The 15,150-nt window shown below is 35.6% G+C and overlaps 1 protein-coding gene across 3 annotated transcripts; it reads right to left on the minus strand.

Moving 5' to 3' along the window:
• Positions 1 to 1,623: 1,623 nt before the first annotated feature.
• Positions 1,624 to 11,001, minus strand: LOC149393744 (protein transport protein SEC24 C-like). Of its 3 annotated transcripts, none has more exons than XM_089616624.1 (25): positions 10,907 to 11,001; positions 9,720 to 10,461; positions 9,038 to 9,241; positions 8,852 to 8,926; positions 8,639 to 8,737; positions 8,209 to 8,320; positions 7,975 to 8,102; positions 7,676 to 7,795; positions 7,451 to 7,531; positions 7,175 to 7,252; positions 6,558 to 6,650; positions 5,942 to 5,996; positions 5,418 to 5,494; positions 5,094 to 5,165; positions 4,932 to 5,015; positions 4,374 to 4,493; positions 4,212 to 4,280; positions 3,997 to 4,074; positions 3,757 to 3,895; positions 3,376 to 3,540; positions 2,971 to 3,116; positions 2,695 to 2,874; positions 2,346 to 2,434; positions 2,232 to 2,263; positions 1,624 to 2,123 (listed from the first exon to the last, which is right to left on the minus strand). In XM_089616624.1, exons 2-25 carry the CDS (start codon positions 10,398 to 10,400, stop codon positions 2,014 to 2,016), a joined length of 3,087 nt encoding a protein of 1,028 aa, XP_089472750.1. In that variant the 5' UTR covers positions 10,401 to 10,461; positions 10,907 to 11,001; the 3' UTR covers positions 1,624 to 2,013. The 3 variants fall into 3 exon arrangements, with proteins under 3 accessions (XP_089472750.1, XP_089472752.1, XP_089472751.1); XM_089616626.1 differs by having other exon boundaries at positions 9,720 to 10,520; XM_089616625.1 differs by lacking the exon at positions 10,907 to 11,001 and having other exon boundaries at positions 9,720 to 10,842.
• Positions 11,002 to 15,150: the final 4,149 nt, after the last annotated feature.

A 15,150-nucleotide genomic window follows, 5' to 3' on the forward strand; every position in this document is an offset into this window, starting at 1 on the left:
GAGTTTTTGAGACTTAAAGTCGTATATATAGGTCAAGGGATGATTTTCGGAGTTATCTGGGCCTTCCAATTCAATCCAAGGGTCAAAAATCTTCAGAAAACGTTAATTTCCTATTCCAGTAATCCGGAGGCGCGCGGCGCGCGGACCCAGCTCCAGGTTATGCGCGCTCCGCGCATACGACTCTGTGCGATTTCACGGTTTATGCCCCCGTATGCACGGCGCGCAACTAGAAGCACGCGGCGCGCGGTCTCGAAGTCTGTCTTCGCGCGGCGCGCGATGGAAGGCGTGCGGCGCGCGTAGTCGCCAATTTTCTTGCTTATCGCTTTTTGACTCTATTTCGACCGTTTTGTCTCCAAATCCCACCATTTTTCCATGAAATTGACTGTAGACGCTCTATTTCTCCTCTGAACCTGAAACTACTCAAAAACCTACTAAAAACCATTAAAATACTTGAGGACTCGTCGGTTTTTGGTTCGGGAAATATGAGTTTTACGCGCGATTAACGCACCTATCACATACCACAAAATCTATAATAATTTATTGTTATTGCTTTAATTCATAAGTTTTCTCTAATCATGCAACCACGTATCTCTTCTTTATATGACATTTGATTATAAATAAATAAATTTAGCGGATACGACACTTGATATTGTGAGTTGTGACATCATTATTTCTAATAAAAGGCAAATATAACTTATCACAAGTATTACAAATAAAAAGTAATAATAATTAGTTCACGAATATATTTAGTAATTTAATATAAATAGACTTCTCATAAAACGTGAATGTATATATTATTTATGTTTTAATATAAACAGAACGTGAATATGCGTGTAAAAAAAATATGTCTATATATTCAGCTGTGTTTGTCTGTACTATGAACTACATATAAAAGTCTATATTGAATTTTATTTTATATATTGGTCAATTATTAGGTAACTAACTATTATCATGTTTATAAATTTTAAAATATATTATAGCGTATTAATATTTTTCGGCTAGCCCGCAGCAACGCGCGGGTTAACCAACTCGTGTTATGCTAAACGTAGATGAAAATGAAATAGACAAATTTGGTCAAAAATACATAATTTAAGGACTAATTTCATTTTTTTTTCCTTTCTTTCTCTTTCAAGGGGCTAAGTAATGCACAGCATACAATTGACGGAAAAAAATTTATCCTAAAATTAATCATATTAGATGAAACCTTAGATGAAACAAACACTTGTAGATCTTAGATGAAACCTCTCTCCAGGCCTTGTGTGCCAGTTTAATACCAGATGTCATGCGAAAAAAGAACATAAAAAAAATATTGGATGAAACTCTGAGCCTTAGCCGATTCTTTCACAACGCTGCCACCTGTTACGTTGGTTAAATTTAGAGATAATTTGATTTTCATACAACAAGGGTGACCTAATTTGATCTTAAATTAATTGCAATTTTTAAGAAAGACAACGGAGAACTAATTGTCGGGAATTTAGTTTGAAATTGAAAGGACAAAATAATTGAGAGAATTGGATAAATACATGCTAAAAAGCTCTGGCGAGCCTGAGATTGAAGAGTACGGCAATAGAACCTAATTGTGCTGTATCAAATCAAACCACGATTAAGTCCAACAACAGAATCTAAATCCAAAAAACCATAATTTATTACCCAAAGTTACATGTATCATGGAACAACATAAAAGTTAGTCTAAAGAGAACTTCTATCTCACAGCAAACACCCCACAAATGACCAAAACCACAAAAATCTGCTTCATACTTTTGGGTATTCTCTGTGCTCAGAACTAAACTTAAATGAAAACTTATAAAATAAAATAAAAACTCTGGATTTAGTACCATAACAATGTGGACCCTTTGAACTACTGTGACAAGCCTCTAACGGAAAATTTTTGCTCAGCCAGTGTACATATGTATCAAGAGACGAACTGGCCCTTTGAGATTCAACGAGCTTTCTATCCAGACGGAGATCAAAACTCTTTCGAGAGCCGAAAACTTTGTGGAGGGTCACAGACATTTACGATGTCATTTTGTTTTGAATTTGCCGATGTACATGTATCAAGAAGTCCACATAGGACGGCGCACCTTGACTTTGATCTTCGACAATGTATGAATAGAACAACATTCCTGAAAGAAACACCAAGATGTACAATTGATTAAAGCACTAAGAAAAAAAAGAAAGAAAGAAAAAAAAGAAAACTGAGCTTGTCTTGAGATTTATTTTGTTTTACTAACCTGATGGCTCTCCTTTTTTGCACAATTTTATGCTGCATAGAAAGAAATATACATCATTAAATTTTTAGAAAAATAGATAGATAATGAATGATCTCTGATTATCGATTTTCGTACCGCAAGTAAGAGCATCTTTGCCGCCGAATTTCATTCATCACGTTGTTCAGGTTCTTCGACAACGGATTGTCAAATTGCTGCAGCACAAACTGCGCAACACACACAAATTTATTTTCTCGAATTACAACAAAGAATTTGTATAGTAACTATCTGATCAGCAGTTCACTCGATCCACTATTTACACGAATCATAATTCCAATGAGTGCATTCAAAATCCTAAGTATTAGATAACAACTTGTTGGACATCCTACAATATTCCTATTAGTGAAGCCCAACCATGTAATTAAAAAAAAAGGTTAAATTTAATTAGATCATCCTTTTGCTATAACAAACAGGAATAAAGGTCTACCTGAGAAGGAACTGCATCGACGGAGGTAACACCGAAAATTTGCTGCAGTATAGTTGGATCCACGGAGCTACCAACATATATCAAACAATCTTCACCATTCTCGAGAAGATAAATACCATTGTCGCTGATATGTTCGCTAGAAAGCCCAATAAACGGAGGAATGACAGATTCATCGTCCTCCTGTTCAGCAGCGAATCAACAATGAATTCATAAACAAAATTTTGAAGTGCCCGAAAAGAAAAAGAACATCCTGCTTGAAACTACCAAAATTTTTACCTTAGGGTCGAGATTGTGGATAGCTATCATCCTCGGGTACACTAGAGGAATCGCCAGTTGAGTGGAAATGGAGGAGACAGAATTTATCCAGAAGGAACGGTCATCTATCCTACCATCAGCACGGAGCCCGATACTTTTGATTAAGGCTGCAAACAACGACAAATAAGAAATTACTCTCGTAGTTTTGGTTTCCCCCAAAACATATTTGATTTATTATAAATATTTATGTTCCTCCATGAAAAAAAATCAATCCCTGAACAATTATTCAATAATATGGAACGGATGGGAATTTTAGGCCCTCCCATGTCAAAACGAAAAAAAAAAAAAAATACTAATGTAAGGGGCTAGAGTAGGAGTATCACAGCTGGTAGAAGATACACATGCGGGTACATAATTTTTTTTTACCGAGAGTATACAGAGGCATGAGCTTAAGTGCCTCCGGAAGAATAAGTTGTCCAGACGATGACGGAGTAGCACAGAATTTGCGGTATGCAAGCAGGCTATTAATGCAAAGATTTGTCACTTGCTCCTTAACTTGTGAGAGTGGATGAATGGTAATTTCATTTGCCGCTACAGAGACCAAAAAGGGTAAAAAAAAATCCGTAAGTATAGCTTCAGTAGGAAAAAGGTTCGAGACATTTCATCAATATTTTCGAAGACTGAACAGGCAGAAAAGAGTTGAATGTAGTTGAGAAAAAGTTATGTTAACAATTTTAGGTCTATGAAGCATATGGCTTTATTCCACGTCAGTAAACGATGCAATAATTTTGGTAGAATTTCACATACCTTGTTTCAAGAAACATGTAAACTGACTGTCCAAGTCAGCTGAGCGGAATAGAGAGCTGAGCATATTTGTACAAGGCAGAGACAAGGTTGTGACTCGAATTCTCCTTTGACCAAATAGAGTGGTGTAAAGAAGGGCACACTGAGAAATAAAATAAAAAAGACAGTTCAGACTTTATTTTAGTCATGGAAGAATACAATTCAGACAGAAAAACATAGAGTACCCCATTATAAATGCATTACCTGAAAAGAACATTCCGAGCCATCTTGTAATTTATCGTCATGTTTCAAGGTCACCAATATACTTTTGTCACAGTCAATCTGAATTACGAAAGAGAATCAATTGGGTGAGCAAAATTCTCTCTTCAAAATGGGAGGACAGACAATCTGCAGGAATTAACTGAAAAAGAAAATGCTTCTTTAAATTAGAAATAAAAATAAAAATTATTTGTACTAACCCCAGGCAGGTCAACATCCGTTGGAATGCGTTTGCAATAGTTTCCAGAATACTCTTGAACTTGCATGCCCTAAAATATGGACGAGAATTAGCTTTTATCTAATAGCAAGTTATTGTCATATGGTGAGGGAAACAACAAAATATAACTGGCATGCCAGAATACCTGGCTGCATCGAACACGCATCACTGCTTCAAATCCTTGCGGCCTTGTAATGTTCCATCTGAGGTCGTTGTACAGCTTCGCGGGATCCGAAACGACTGAGAAGGGGTAATAATAATAAACCTGGAGATTTAAAGAAAATCAGGGTGAGAAATATTAGGTTTTAGACTTCAGTTATAAAAAAGATGTTTCTTACATTCAAACAATAATGATTGATGTAAATGTTAGTGATTTTCTAGAAGGTGTACTAGTAATTGATGTTATGGTAGGTGAAAAGCGAATGTCAAAACACAAAATTCCGAGATCCAATAAAATACAAAAACATGGCCATCCACAAAAAGTACTATAAAATTGACAAACGTGGTTTTATCACATGCTCATCAGCGTGTATATATCATCAAATTAAGATGCACAATATTAGATTATAAGCAAAAAGGAGAAAAGAAAAAAAAAAAAAAAAAAAAGGACGCCCAATAGATACCAGATATTATTGAGAAAGTGTTCATATTGACTACTCCTAGCACATTAATCAACACACATGTAAACAACATTCTCTCGTACCTGTCCTCCGGTTGTTCTTGGGATGATAGAGATAGACGCAATATCCACATACGATTGTGTAGTGACAAATACATCCACACAGACCTGAAACATAAAAATTAGCCCATTAAAGTTCAAAACTTAGTATCGAACATATCAACCAGCATTGACAGGGAAGCTCACCTGATACTCGGCAAATTCTATAGCCATCGTCTTATATGTTTTGTCAGCTGGCTGAAGCAATTTATGGGGCTCCTGTGGAAAAAAGTTCATAAATAACTTATCAACAAATTAGTCCTTATCTGAATATTGATATCCCTACTAGGATTGAGGTCTTCATAAAGAGGTCAATGTCTACTTTAAACCTCTCAATAAAGCACATCATACGACAATATGTTTCAACAAATCATTATGTTTTATTTGTGGAGCCACCTGATTCTCTAAATAGTATACTCGAGAAACAGTGGAAAAGAAAAGGCACTAGTAGTAGAAATATGATTGTCATACCTTCTCTCCGGATGATACATTAGCTCGTCCTTCAGCTTCCCTTGCAGACAGAGCACCGATTCCAGCTGATGGCAAAACTGCATATAACATAAATTGTTATCATTTTGCAAAGACAAGGAACTAAAATCCCATCAAGTTAAGTTGCTAATCCAATAAAACGCTTTTTGCAATTGGTTTCTCTATATAATGTTGTTAACACATCCAATGAACATACAGAAGCAGGAATCATAAAGCTGGGATCCTAGTTCTGTATAGAATTTAAAATGTCAGAAATGACCTTCCTATAAACGATTAAAAATATCATTAATATAAAGGTAGACATTTCTCTTTAATTTAAGCCTATTTGAATCACAAATCCTAATTTCACGCAGAACAACAACATGCCTTCAGAGAATCATACTTTCATTTTGTAATAACAAGACAAAGGCAAAACCAGTGACATCTTATCTTAAAGGAAATCCAAATTTCATACATAAGGGGAGTGTTATAAATAAAAAGAAAAAAATGTAGGTTTTTAAACTTGCCTGACTGAAATATCATAAGCTTCCCTCCTGTGCTCTTCATTGCCAGGAAAGCAGCCTAATATTTGGAAGAACATGGACAACTTCAAATTAAATATATGAAAATATCAAAGCTCCTCAACGAAGATAAGCAGAATGCAAAGTAGAGTAGAATATTGCCATCCTAATTTTAAGAACAATAGTTATCATATATCATCACCATTTCAAATGTAACAACACCCTAGAAATGCAATCATGTCCCTTTCTCACTCAAAAGGAAAAAGAAAAAGGAAAAACGGAACCAGAGTTAGTGAATATGTTATTTACCGAAAATATTTAAATTGTTTACTAGCAAAGATTCAAACTAATTACTAGAGTACACTCTCCGCCACAAAGACTTTCCAACAAATCTCTATCTATACAACTAAAAATACTTTTAAAATCACCAAGTTCAACTTTTCTTATTTTCCATTGTTTTTCTTTAGGGCAGAGCCGGAATTCTAGATGTCAAGCAATAGAGAAGTTTGGCAATCACTATCATGAATTTACTGTCATATCCAGAATCACCAGGAGAGGTACTACACTATAACAGCATAAATGAAGGAATGGGATAACACAATATATTGATTTATTGACAAACCATGGCTGCAGCACCAAACGCGGATTCTGCAGTTTTACTGCTCTGAAACATGGTCGGGATGGTTTCCAACAATACTTCTAGATGTTGACGGCACTGTATGACAACAAAAAAGATAAACAAAAACAGATTAAACAATAAATATACAAAAAAAAAAAAAAAAGAAAAAAGATACTAGATATCAATTTATCACTGGCAGTTGAGCATTCTCTAAATCAGCAAAACTCCAACAATAATGCTAAAAACTTCTGAAATCTTCATGTAAGAAAACAGACTTTTTAAACAAGAGTTTTTTAGAACACAAATTTACCAAAAACAAAAGTTACATCCCTACTAGCCTAAATAAATAACTATAATAACTTTATTTGTTTATTATTTTTTGATAACCGATGGGAATCCAGGCTTCGCATGACTAAGTCCACAAGGCCCCAGAATTTTGACCCGGGAGACCCTCCCAGTGGCCCCAAATTCTATATTTATGGGGGAGTGAACCCGAGACCGTGCCTATCCACACATCTCAGCATTCATCCTTACCACTAGAAGAGCTCTTCGGGATTAGTAATTATAATAATAAGGAAATTATTATTTTTATGAGAGGAAACAACAGCTAAGGTCTGGACCTCAGAGAGTGGAACGAGAACATCAGTCTGCAGAGGAGTATAAACATCTTGTACATCAGGGACTATAAGCATCAGCGGCTGCAAAGCAAACAAATGTCAAATGTCAAGAACAGTAAACTAAAACAAGAAATTGTAAGGAAATTGTAAGTCGTAACTACTCTAAGAAACTGTGATGCCGCAGACACACACAGAGATCTTCTGATGCTTGTCAACTTTACAATCTTCTGACACACACAGATAGAGGAGAACATATAAATATAACTTGATCTAACTGACCTGCTGTAATGCACGTTTCAAATTGTAGAAGTGAATTGTCGAGTCGAAGGTTGCCATTCCAACAATAGTCCGAGGGCCTTCCTGCATAATTCAATAGCCTGTAGATATTAGATATCTACCAAAGGACGAAAAGAAGACTTAACTAATCTAAAATAATTCATTTCTTTTCTGAAGGCAAATATTTAGTCTCAAAGGAACGAGAAACATAAAGCCAAAGTAACTCACAGGAAGATCGGAAATAACTTGACTTATTGCACTGCAAGCTGCAGCAGTTGCACCAGTCTGCACAGCATTCATGGAGACATCAACAAGGAAAAAGTATACAGCTGGCATCGGATCGCGCACCTGAAAATTGATACAAGTCATGACGTAAGATTAAAAACAGACAATATCTACTGCAAACATGTTGAGCGACGAATAAGCGGTATGATGCAACATATAATAAGTAAAAACAACATTTCAGATTGAAGGAAAAATGGAAGTCACGTTTTGTTTGTCCACAATTTTATAAACTACTAACTAACCATATACTCTTTTGTAGCAATAAATTCAACTGTTCCTCGGCAGAGTTCGGGTCGTTCATCCGCGTCCCGGCGCCTGCCATCCGGTCCTAGATTGCAGACATACTCCCGGGGAGTCTCATCAGTAAATCCTGAAATCCAAAACAGATAGCATGTTAGTTTCCAAGTAACCTAACACGTCGTAGCAAGCCACGTAGTATTAATATACTGGTGAGATTGGCAAATTCTTGCACTTACCACACAAGTTACATATAAATCGCCTTCCCTGGTCGATGAATTTCATGAAAGGATTGACATATCCTTTGCAACGGGAACACCGTACTGGACCACTTTCACCAAAATCCACAATCTATAACACATGGGAACATGAAGAATTAGAGTCTGCTGTTTCCTTAAATCAAGTGTAATAGCTTTCAAGACTTAATTCCAAATATAACTCTAGAGAATGTCTCCAAATCTGAAAGAAAAAAGTGCCTCCAGAAGAAGTCATAATATTATCTCTATTGTGCATAAGAATTCATCAATAAGTTGAATATGCTTTGATATTATGGTCTAATGATTAGCTTAAGATGAATATGAGATTATTTCTTTAAATTTAATATTATGTTTCCTTTAATAAAAAAAACAAATACTTATGCAGCACAAAAAAGGCCTTCCGTGAGATTACTTGTATAGGCTCCTCAGATGGATGAGTGAGGGCAAGCGGTTGGACCAACAAAGCTAAAGGCATCCCTGCTGTTGTCAAGAGGTCACTGGTACAAGGGATCTGTCAAGTTGGGGAAAAAGTAAAAATTAAGTTGAAAACAGTTACATTACAGTAAAATAATTTAAAACAAAAAGAAATAAAAATTGAGGCTTTTTGCAAAAATAAAAAAATAACCTGATTTATCGTGCACCTCATGTAGCGTGGACTGCAATTCCCGGTGTCTCTAGCCATGTAATCATTTGTGGCAGGCTTTAGCAGAAGTAAAAGGAGTCAGAAGGTAGTAGAACAAGCAATTTACAACATAATAATATCAGGTAATAAACTCTCAAATCATGTTATCAGTAACGCATGAATAATCACCGGAGAACTGTTGGCCTGATTGCTTGAACGAGTTCCATACAAAGCAGCTGTTGAGCTTGGCAAGGGTCTTGGAATTTGATTAGGATCAATCTTAGACGACCCAGTTGTTGGAGCGCCATGCTGGCCAATTGAAGTCATTGGTGGTGGCATTCCATACATCCTTGGTGGTTGGGGAGCTCCGGGGCCCATTGGAGGTGGAGGCATCTAATAAATAAGAAATCTCAGATCAGAAATCAGAGCAAAGTGAAATGCGTTGATAACATTCGTCAAACTTTCCCTCAGTAATATCGCTATGTCAAAAGGAATCAGTACAATTTGTTGCCAAATGCATATTTTTGGCGAATTTCAGACGGGTATTCAAATTCACGTAGTAGTAAAACCTGGGGATCATAACCTTAAATCTTCTTAACATACTTCAATCTAAAACGTAAAAACAAGAGCATAACTTATATAATTCAAGTAATCATTCTCTAGTTCTGTTGTTTTATATATCCTATTCAAGCATTCAAATAGGCATCTCAAAGCAAACTGTTACCCAAGAATAATAATAAAAGTGATTCCTCAGAGCCCAAGTAATTTTCTAGACGAATTCTTAGCTAACAAGGGTCCTAAATCGATCGAACCGTGATCCCATTGTAATAATAAATTCTTGAATAAGGAAAAAAAAGAGCATAAATTATACCTGCCCTTGAGGCATTGGCCATGTAGGTGAGCCAAAAGAAGAACCTCCAGGCGGCGGCGGCGGCATCGTGCCCTGGGCCGAAAAGGAAAACGGTGATCCTGGCTGCCGCGGAGGAGGACCCGCCGGAGAGCTGACACCCGAGCCACCACCGAAGCTCGAACCCATCGGCGGAGGCCGAGGCGGAGCCATAGTTTCCGGCGAAGCCAACGAAGCTCCGAACTGCGACGACGGAGGAGGCGGCATGTAACGGGGAGCTCCGGCACCGAAGGAGGGAGGAGGACCGTTGCTCATCGGAGGAGGCATAGCCTGTCCAGAAGCCATGGGCGAAGAGCCCGGGATCTGCTGCTGCGGAGCCGCTGGAAAACCCGCCGGAGCGGGCGGCATGTAACCGCCGCCGCCACCCACGGAAGGAGGCCGATACCCGGGCGGCGGTGGGCCCGATGGCCTTCCGAAGCCACTTGGGGGAGGGCCGCGTTGAGCGAATTGCGACGGAGGCCCGCTGGGCGATTGGCCGAAGGGTCTGGCACCGGAATTCGGGAGAATTGGCCTGTTTAGGTTCAGATTCTGCATATTATCTGCTAGAGAATGAGGATCGGTGGTTCTCGGGAAGGTAGGGTTGTAATTTGGGGGAGGCATTGGGAAGTTGCTTCCGGGCCTAGGAGGAGGCATATTCCCAGCCATTGTCGATCGATCAAATCAAGCAGAAGATGAAAAATACACCAAAGATCCCTCTTTTTTATTCCTTCTCGTCGCAGAATCACAGCAACAAACACAAAGGAAGAAGATTTTCAGCTATTGGCTCTGATCTCGAATTCACAAACAAACAAATTGCGAAATCCAATAAATCACAAATCAATTAAATTAGCCTGCAATCGCGCCAGATCAGTAGTCAACTTTATCTCCTAACACAATCGACATAAAAGAGTAATCCAAAATTAGAGATAGAGAATCGATTCGTTCGTTTTTCGGACACTAACAATGTGATCAGAATTGCGGTACTATTTCATACATAAAAAATAAAATATAAAAAATTCCACAACAGAAAAACGCAGAACAAAGATCCGGAAGGAAGATATCAATCTCTGAATTTGAATTATTAGTGTTGATTCAGAGAGAGAGAGAGAGAGAGAGAGAGAGTGAATTTTGCTCTGTTCGAGCGAACGAGATAGAGAGAGAGAGAGACAGACCTGTAATCGGAAGAAAAAAAATCACTACTACGATGAACAATAAAGTAGATTTCGTATTTGTTTCATTTTATTTTCAGTCCTTGAAATGATTTTTGTGTGATATTTGAAAAATATTAGAAAATCAATATTTATGCCTCTAAAACTAATATTTTAACAGTAGAAAATAATAAAAATATTAGACAACTTTTTAGCAGTATAATTAATTTGTAATATATTAATAATTTTAATGTGCTAATTGTACAATAAATTTGAAGATGCTATTCTAAATACAATTAATGTGTTGGATTTTTTTTAACTATAATGTTGGTTAGTAAACTTTTTAATCTCTCTAATAAGCTATTTAACAATTATAAATTTATTTAAAAAATTAAGTGCGAGTTATTATGATTATTATTATTAATTATTTTTTTTTTTTTATAGAAGTGAGAGTTATTACTAGATGTAAGGAAAAACAATTATTTGTTAATTACAATGCTCTTTTTTTTTGTCTCAATTTTAAATGCTCAATAGTCTATCTATATGTACTACAGAGGATAGTCGAGGAAATATGACATGCTTCGTCCAGTTAAAAGATGCCACGTAATTCCACTTGTATAACGGGTCACACCATTTACGTCAGGTTCGCAAATGAGAAGCTGCGTCTTCAAGAACTTAAAACGACATGTCGTTTTATCAGCAGATTAGAATTTCGGGAGAATCAACACGTTCCCATCCGAAAACCCGGGAAATGGAAGAGTCCCGATACGGTTCATACCAAAATTGGAGTTTTTTTTTTTTTTGGGAACTAGGATAAATCGGACGGAAAGCAATCAAGTTCCCGTTTCAACCAAATTGGCATGATTCGGTGTTATTTTCCTCAAAACTCGTGGTATTTAAACAAATATAATAGTCATTTTCACGTTCGCCAAAAAAATGGCTTCACTTCCCGTCACCGAACTGAAGATTTCTCACGCTTTACCGCTGATTCTCGCCGATTTCTGGAAGTTTCCGGCGTTCGAGCATTCTAGTCCTCCAAAAAATCAGCGAATTCCAAGCGGTGAGAAATAATAGAGAAGAAATTGTAAAAAAAAAATTGTTGACTGTATATCAGACCGGACCGTTGGTTTTTAGACCGTTGGTCCGGTTTTAAACGGTTTAAAATTTCACCGGTGTGGTTTGAACTTTTGAACGGTCCAGTCCGATCTAAAAATTTTAAATCGCGATTTAGACTAAACCGGACCGGTTAGTAATTTAATAAAAAAATATGTCTAAAACGGTCCGATCTAAGACGTTCCAGTCTAAAACGGTTCAAAATGGTTTAAAAGAGAATCATATCGGTTATTATTTAAGAAAATTATAAGTAAATAATAGGTTAAAATAAAACGGTCCGATTTAGAATGGTCTAACGGTTCAAAACGGTCCGATCTAAAAAGTTTAATATGGTTTAAACCGGACCGGACTATTTTAATCGGTTTGGTTCGGTCCGGTCAGATTTAATTTTTTTTTAAACCGGTTTGGTTTGATTTTTTGATCGGTTTTAGACCGGTCCGGAACGTGCACACGTACATATATATATATATATATATTTATATTCATATGATATATATATATATATCCATATATATATATATATATATATATATATATATATATATATATATATATATATCTATCTTTTGCTTAGTATTATGATATTATCAAACATTTAACACTAACAATATTAATGAATAACTTATTCAATTAGGATAAGTATTATTATTTTTAATTTATATATATTTATATATATAAACATGTTTGTATTTATTTGGTCACTGGATATCCTTTCGATAAGTCCGATATTTTCTGGTAAACCACATCGATAACAGTAAGTTCACTGGTACGTTTACCTTTACTCTCATTGTATACCTCAGTAAACCAATGATATCTCCCGGTAACCTAGTAAAATTTGTCACGATACGTCGGTAACGGTATTCAAATCCTTGAATTAAACATATTAAACGGTATTCGAATCCTTGGATTAAACATATTATGCTTTGTTTCCCAATTTAATTTTCTTTCCACCCCATTCCACTAAATATATTTGTTAAATAATTTCACTATATATATATATATATATATATATATATATATATTTATTTAACATTCTTTCTATCCTTGCAAAACATACTATGCATTAGTTCAGTCTTCCACACTTTATATGTTCTTTGAAGTCCCAAGGCCTTATTTTTGGAATTTGGACATGGTTTTTTTTAGCGAAAAGCATGTACTCGCTCCAAATTTATTTTCAAATCAATATTGTAAGTTTTTATAATTTTTAAGTTCAATGATGTTTCATTAAGCCAATAAATGATTATTTATAGAGTAGAAAACATATCAATATTATACTAATAACTATTGATTACAAGGAGAAGAAATAAGAATAGACTAACTATATTTTTTTATTAAAATAATAAAATAAAATACTTCCACAAGAAAATATAGAACCTTAAATAATTTAAAATTCAAAACTAGAATAAAGTGATGACACATCGTGTGTAAAAAATCGTACACGCTATATTTAGAGAAATTTCGTAACTTGTTTAATAAATTCTGCAAAGTTAGTGGATGAATCCAAACACTCAAGAGCTACCCACCACGAGTAATGACGTATGAGTACCAACAAGGCTTAACCTCGGATGAAAAATCCCGTAAGACAACAAATTCATGTTTCATGACATAAACCCACAATTCTAATCTGGAAACACAAAACCAAAATTCAAACACAATAACATTTTAAAAACAAATATCCTACTTGTTGAAGATGATAGCTTTGTGATCGCCGACGGCTCAGGTCGGTGAAGAAAACAATTTTGGGAATATAATTGTAGCCTCGTGATGATGGCGGTGAAAAAACGACGAAAGAAGAAACCCATTTGTAGCAACAAGATAAAATATATATAAAAAACGTTTTTTTAAGGCTAAAAAAAAGTTATTAAAAAATAAACTCCAACCCCTTTTCCCCAAAGTTGAGACAAAAGGTATCTAGAGGAGAGAGGAGAAAGGAATAGACTAACTCTCTAACTACTACATATTATCTATCAATCTATATATACACACACGTATGTGCAATTGATAAATAAAATTATATTCTACACGCTCTCTCAAGTTGACATATATATATATATATATATATATATATATATATATATATATATATATCATACATGCCTAACTTGATAATAAGTCATCCGAAGATTGGTCGAACAGTCCCTTGAAAAAAAATATACGTAGTATGTTATGTTATAAAGACAAGCGGAATATCAATGCTCACAGCTTGTAGATTTTCCTTTATGAAATGCTTATCGACTTCTACATCTTTGGTTCAGTCTTGTTAGACCCGATTATGTGCTATGCTTAATGCTGTCTTATCCGCACTGAACAATTTCATTGGTTACACTCTTTTCTAGCTTTAATTCTTTAAAACCTCTTATGTTTAAAAATTGCGTATAGAGTTCTAGATAAATGTTTGACATGGTTAGTATGGCGGTATTCAAAAAAATATCCTTCATTTCACAAAAAAGAAAACCTTATTTGAATGAAACCTTATACGTGATGCATACAAGGTTGTTAATATATATATTCTTTTTGGATTCGAGCTTGAGCCTTGGGATTATGGATCTCCATCCTTCTCATGTCTCATTCTTGATCTAGGGAGAGCAACCACAAGTGATTATTCAACTATACTAAAAGAAATTTTTTTATATACTTTGTGTGCGGGCACAAGTGAATATTAGAGACTTGAAATTGATTTTCAAACCACAAGGCTACTTGGAATGTCTCGATCAAATTCTATGAGAATAGTTACGAGTGCCTGAGAGAGAGGGAAAGGAATGAAGCAAATAATGCTTGTGTTGGTGTGATTTGACTGTGTGGTAGTAATGACTATTTATAGCATTTCAAAACCCTGTGAATGCGCATCTTAGATCCACCAAACGTGAAAATTAGACCAACACCTCAGATTGACTTAATCAATCCTCTCTCACTAAATCATGCACGACATCATTTGGTTTAATGTGTTCTTTCCATCTTCTTACCAAATGAAAACATGCCTATCAAGGGGCTACGGCTGAAATAAATCCTCTTGGTTTAGTCATCAACTGATCACAATTTTTCAATTCATTAATTCCTTTCAATTAGTATAACACTTATAGGAAAATGAATGTGTAAAAGCAAGGACTAATTTTTCCTTAAACCTCTTTAAATGCCACGACCATAGACCAATTTAA

Source organism: Urtica dioica, chromosome 6 (genome assembly GCF_054948205.1).
Source record: "Urtica dioica subsp. dioica isolate 48M chromosome 6, U.dioica_male_clone48M_v1_H2, whole genome shotgun sequence".
In the NCBI taxonomy this organism is placed as follows: Eukaryota; Viridiplantae; Streptophyta; class Magnoliopsida; order Rosales; family Urticaceae; genus Urtica; species Urtica dioica.

What these genes read in the sequence shown, in the direction of transcription:
- LOC149393744 (XM_089616624.1), bottom strand. Translation starts at nt 10,400, where the DNA reads ATGGCTGGGAATATGCCTCCTCCTAGGCCCGGAAGCAACTTCCCAATG. An exon ending in GCTTATGATATTTCAGTCAG is followed by an intron (nt 5,495 to 5,941) that starts GCAAGTTTAAAA and finishes TGTTATATGCAG; the next exon opens with TTTTGCCATCAGCTGGAATC. An exon ending in CATGCCTCTGTATACTCTCG is followed by an intron (nt 3,117 to 3,375) that starts GTAAAAAAAAAT and finishes CGTTGTTTGCAG; the next exon opens with CCTTAATCAAAAGTATCGGG.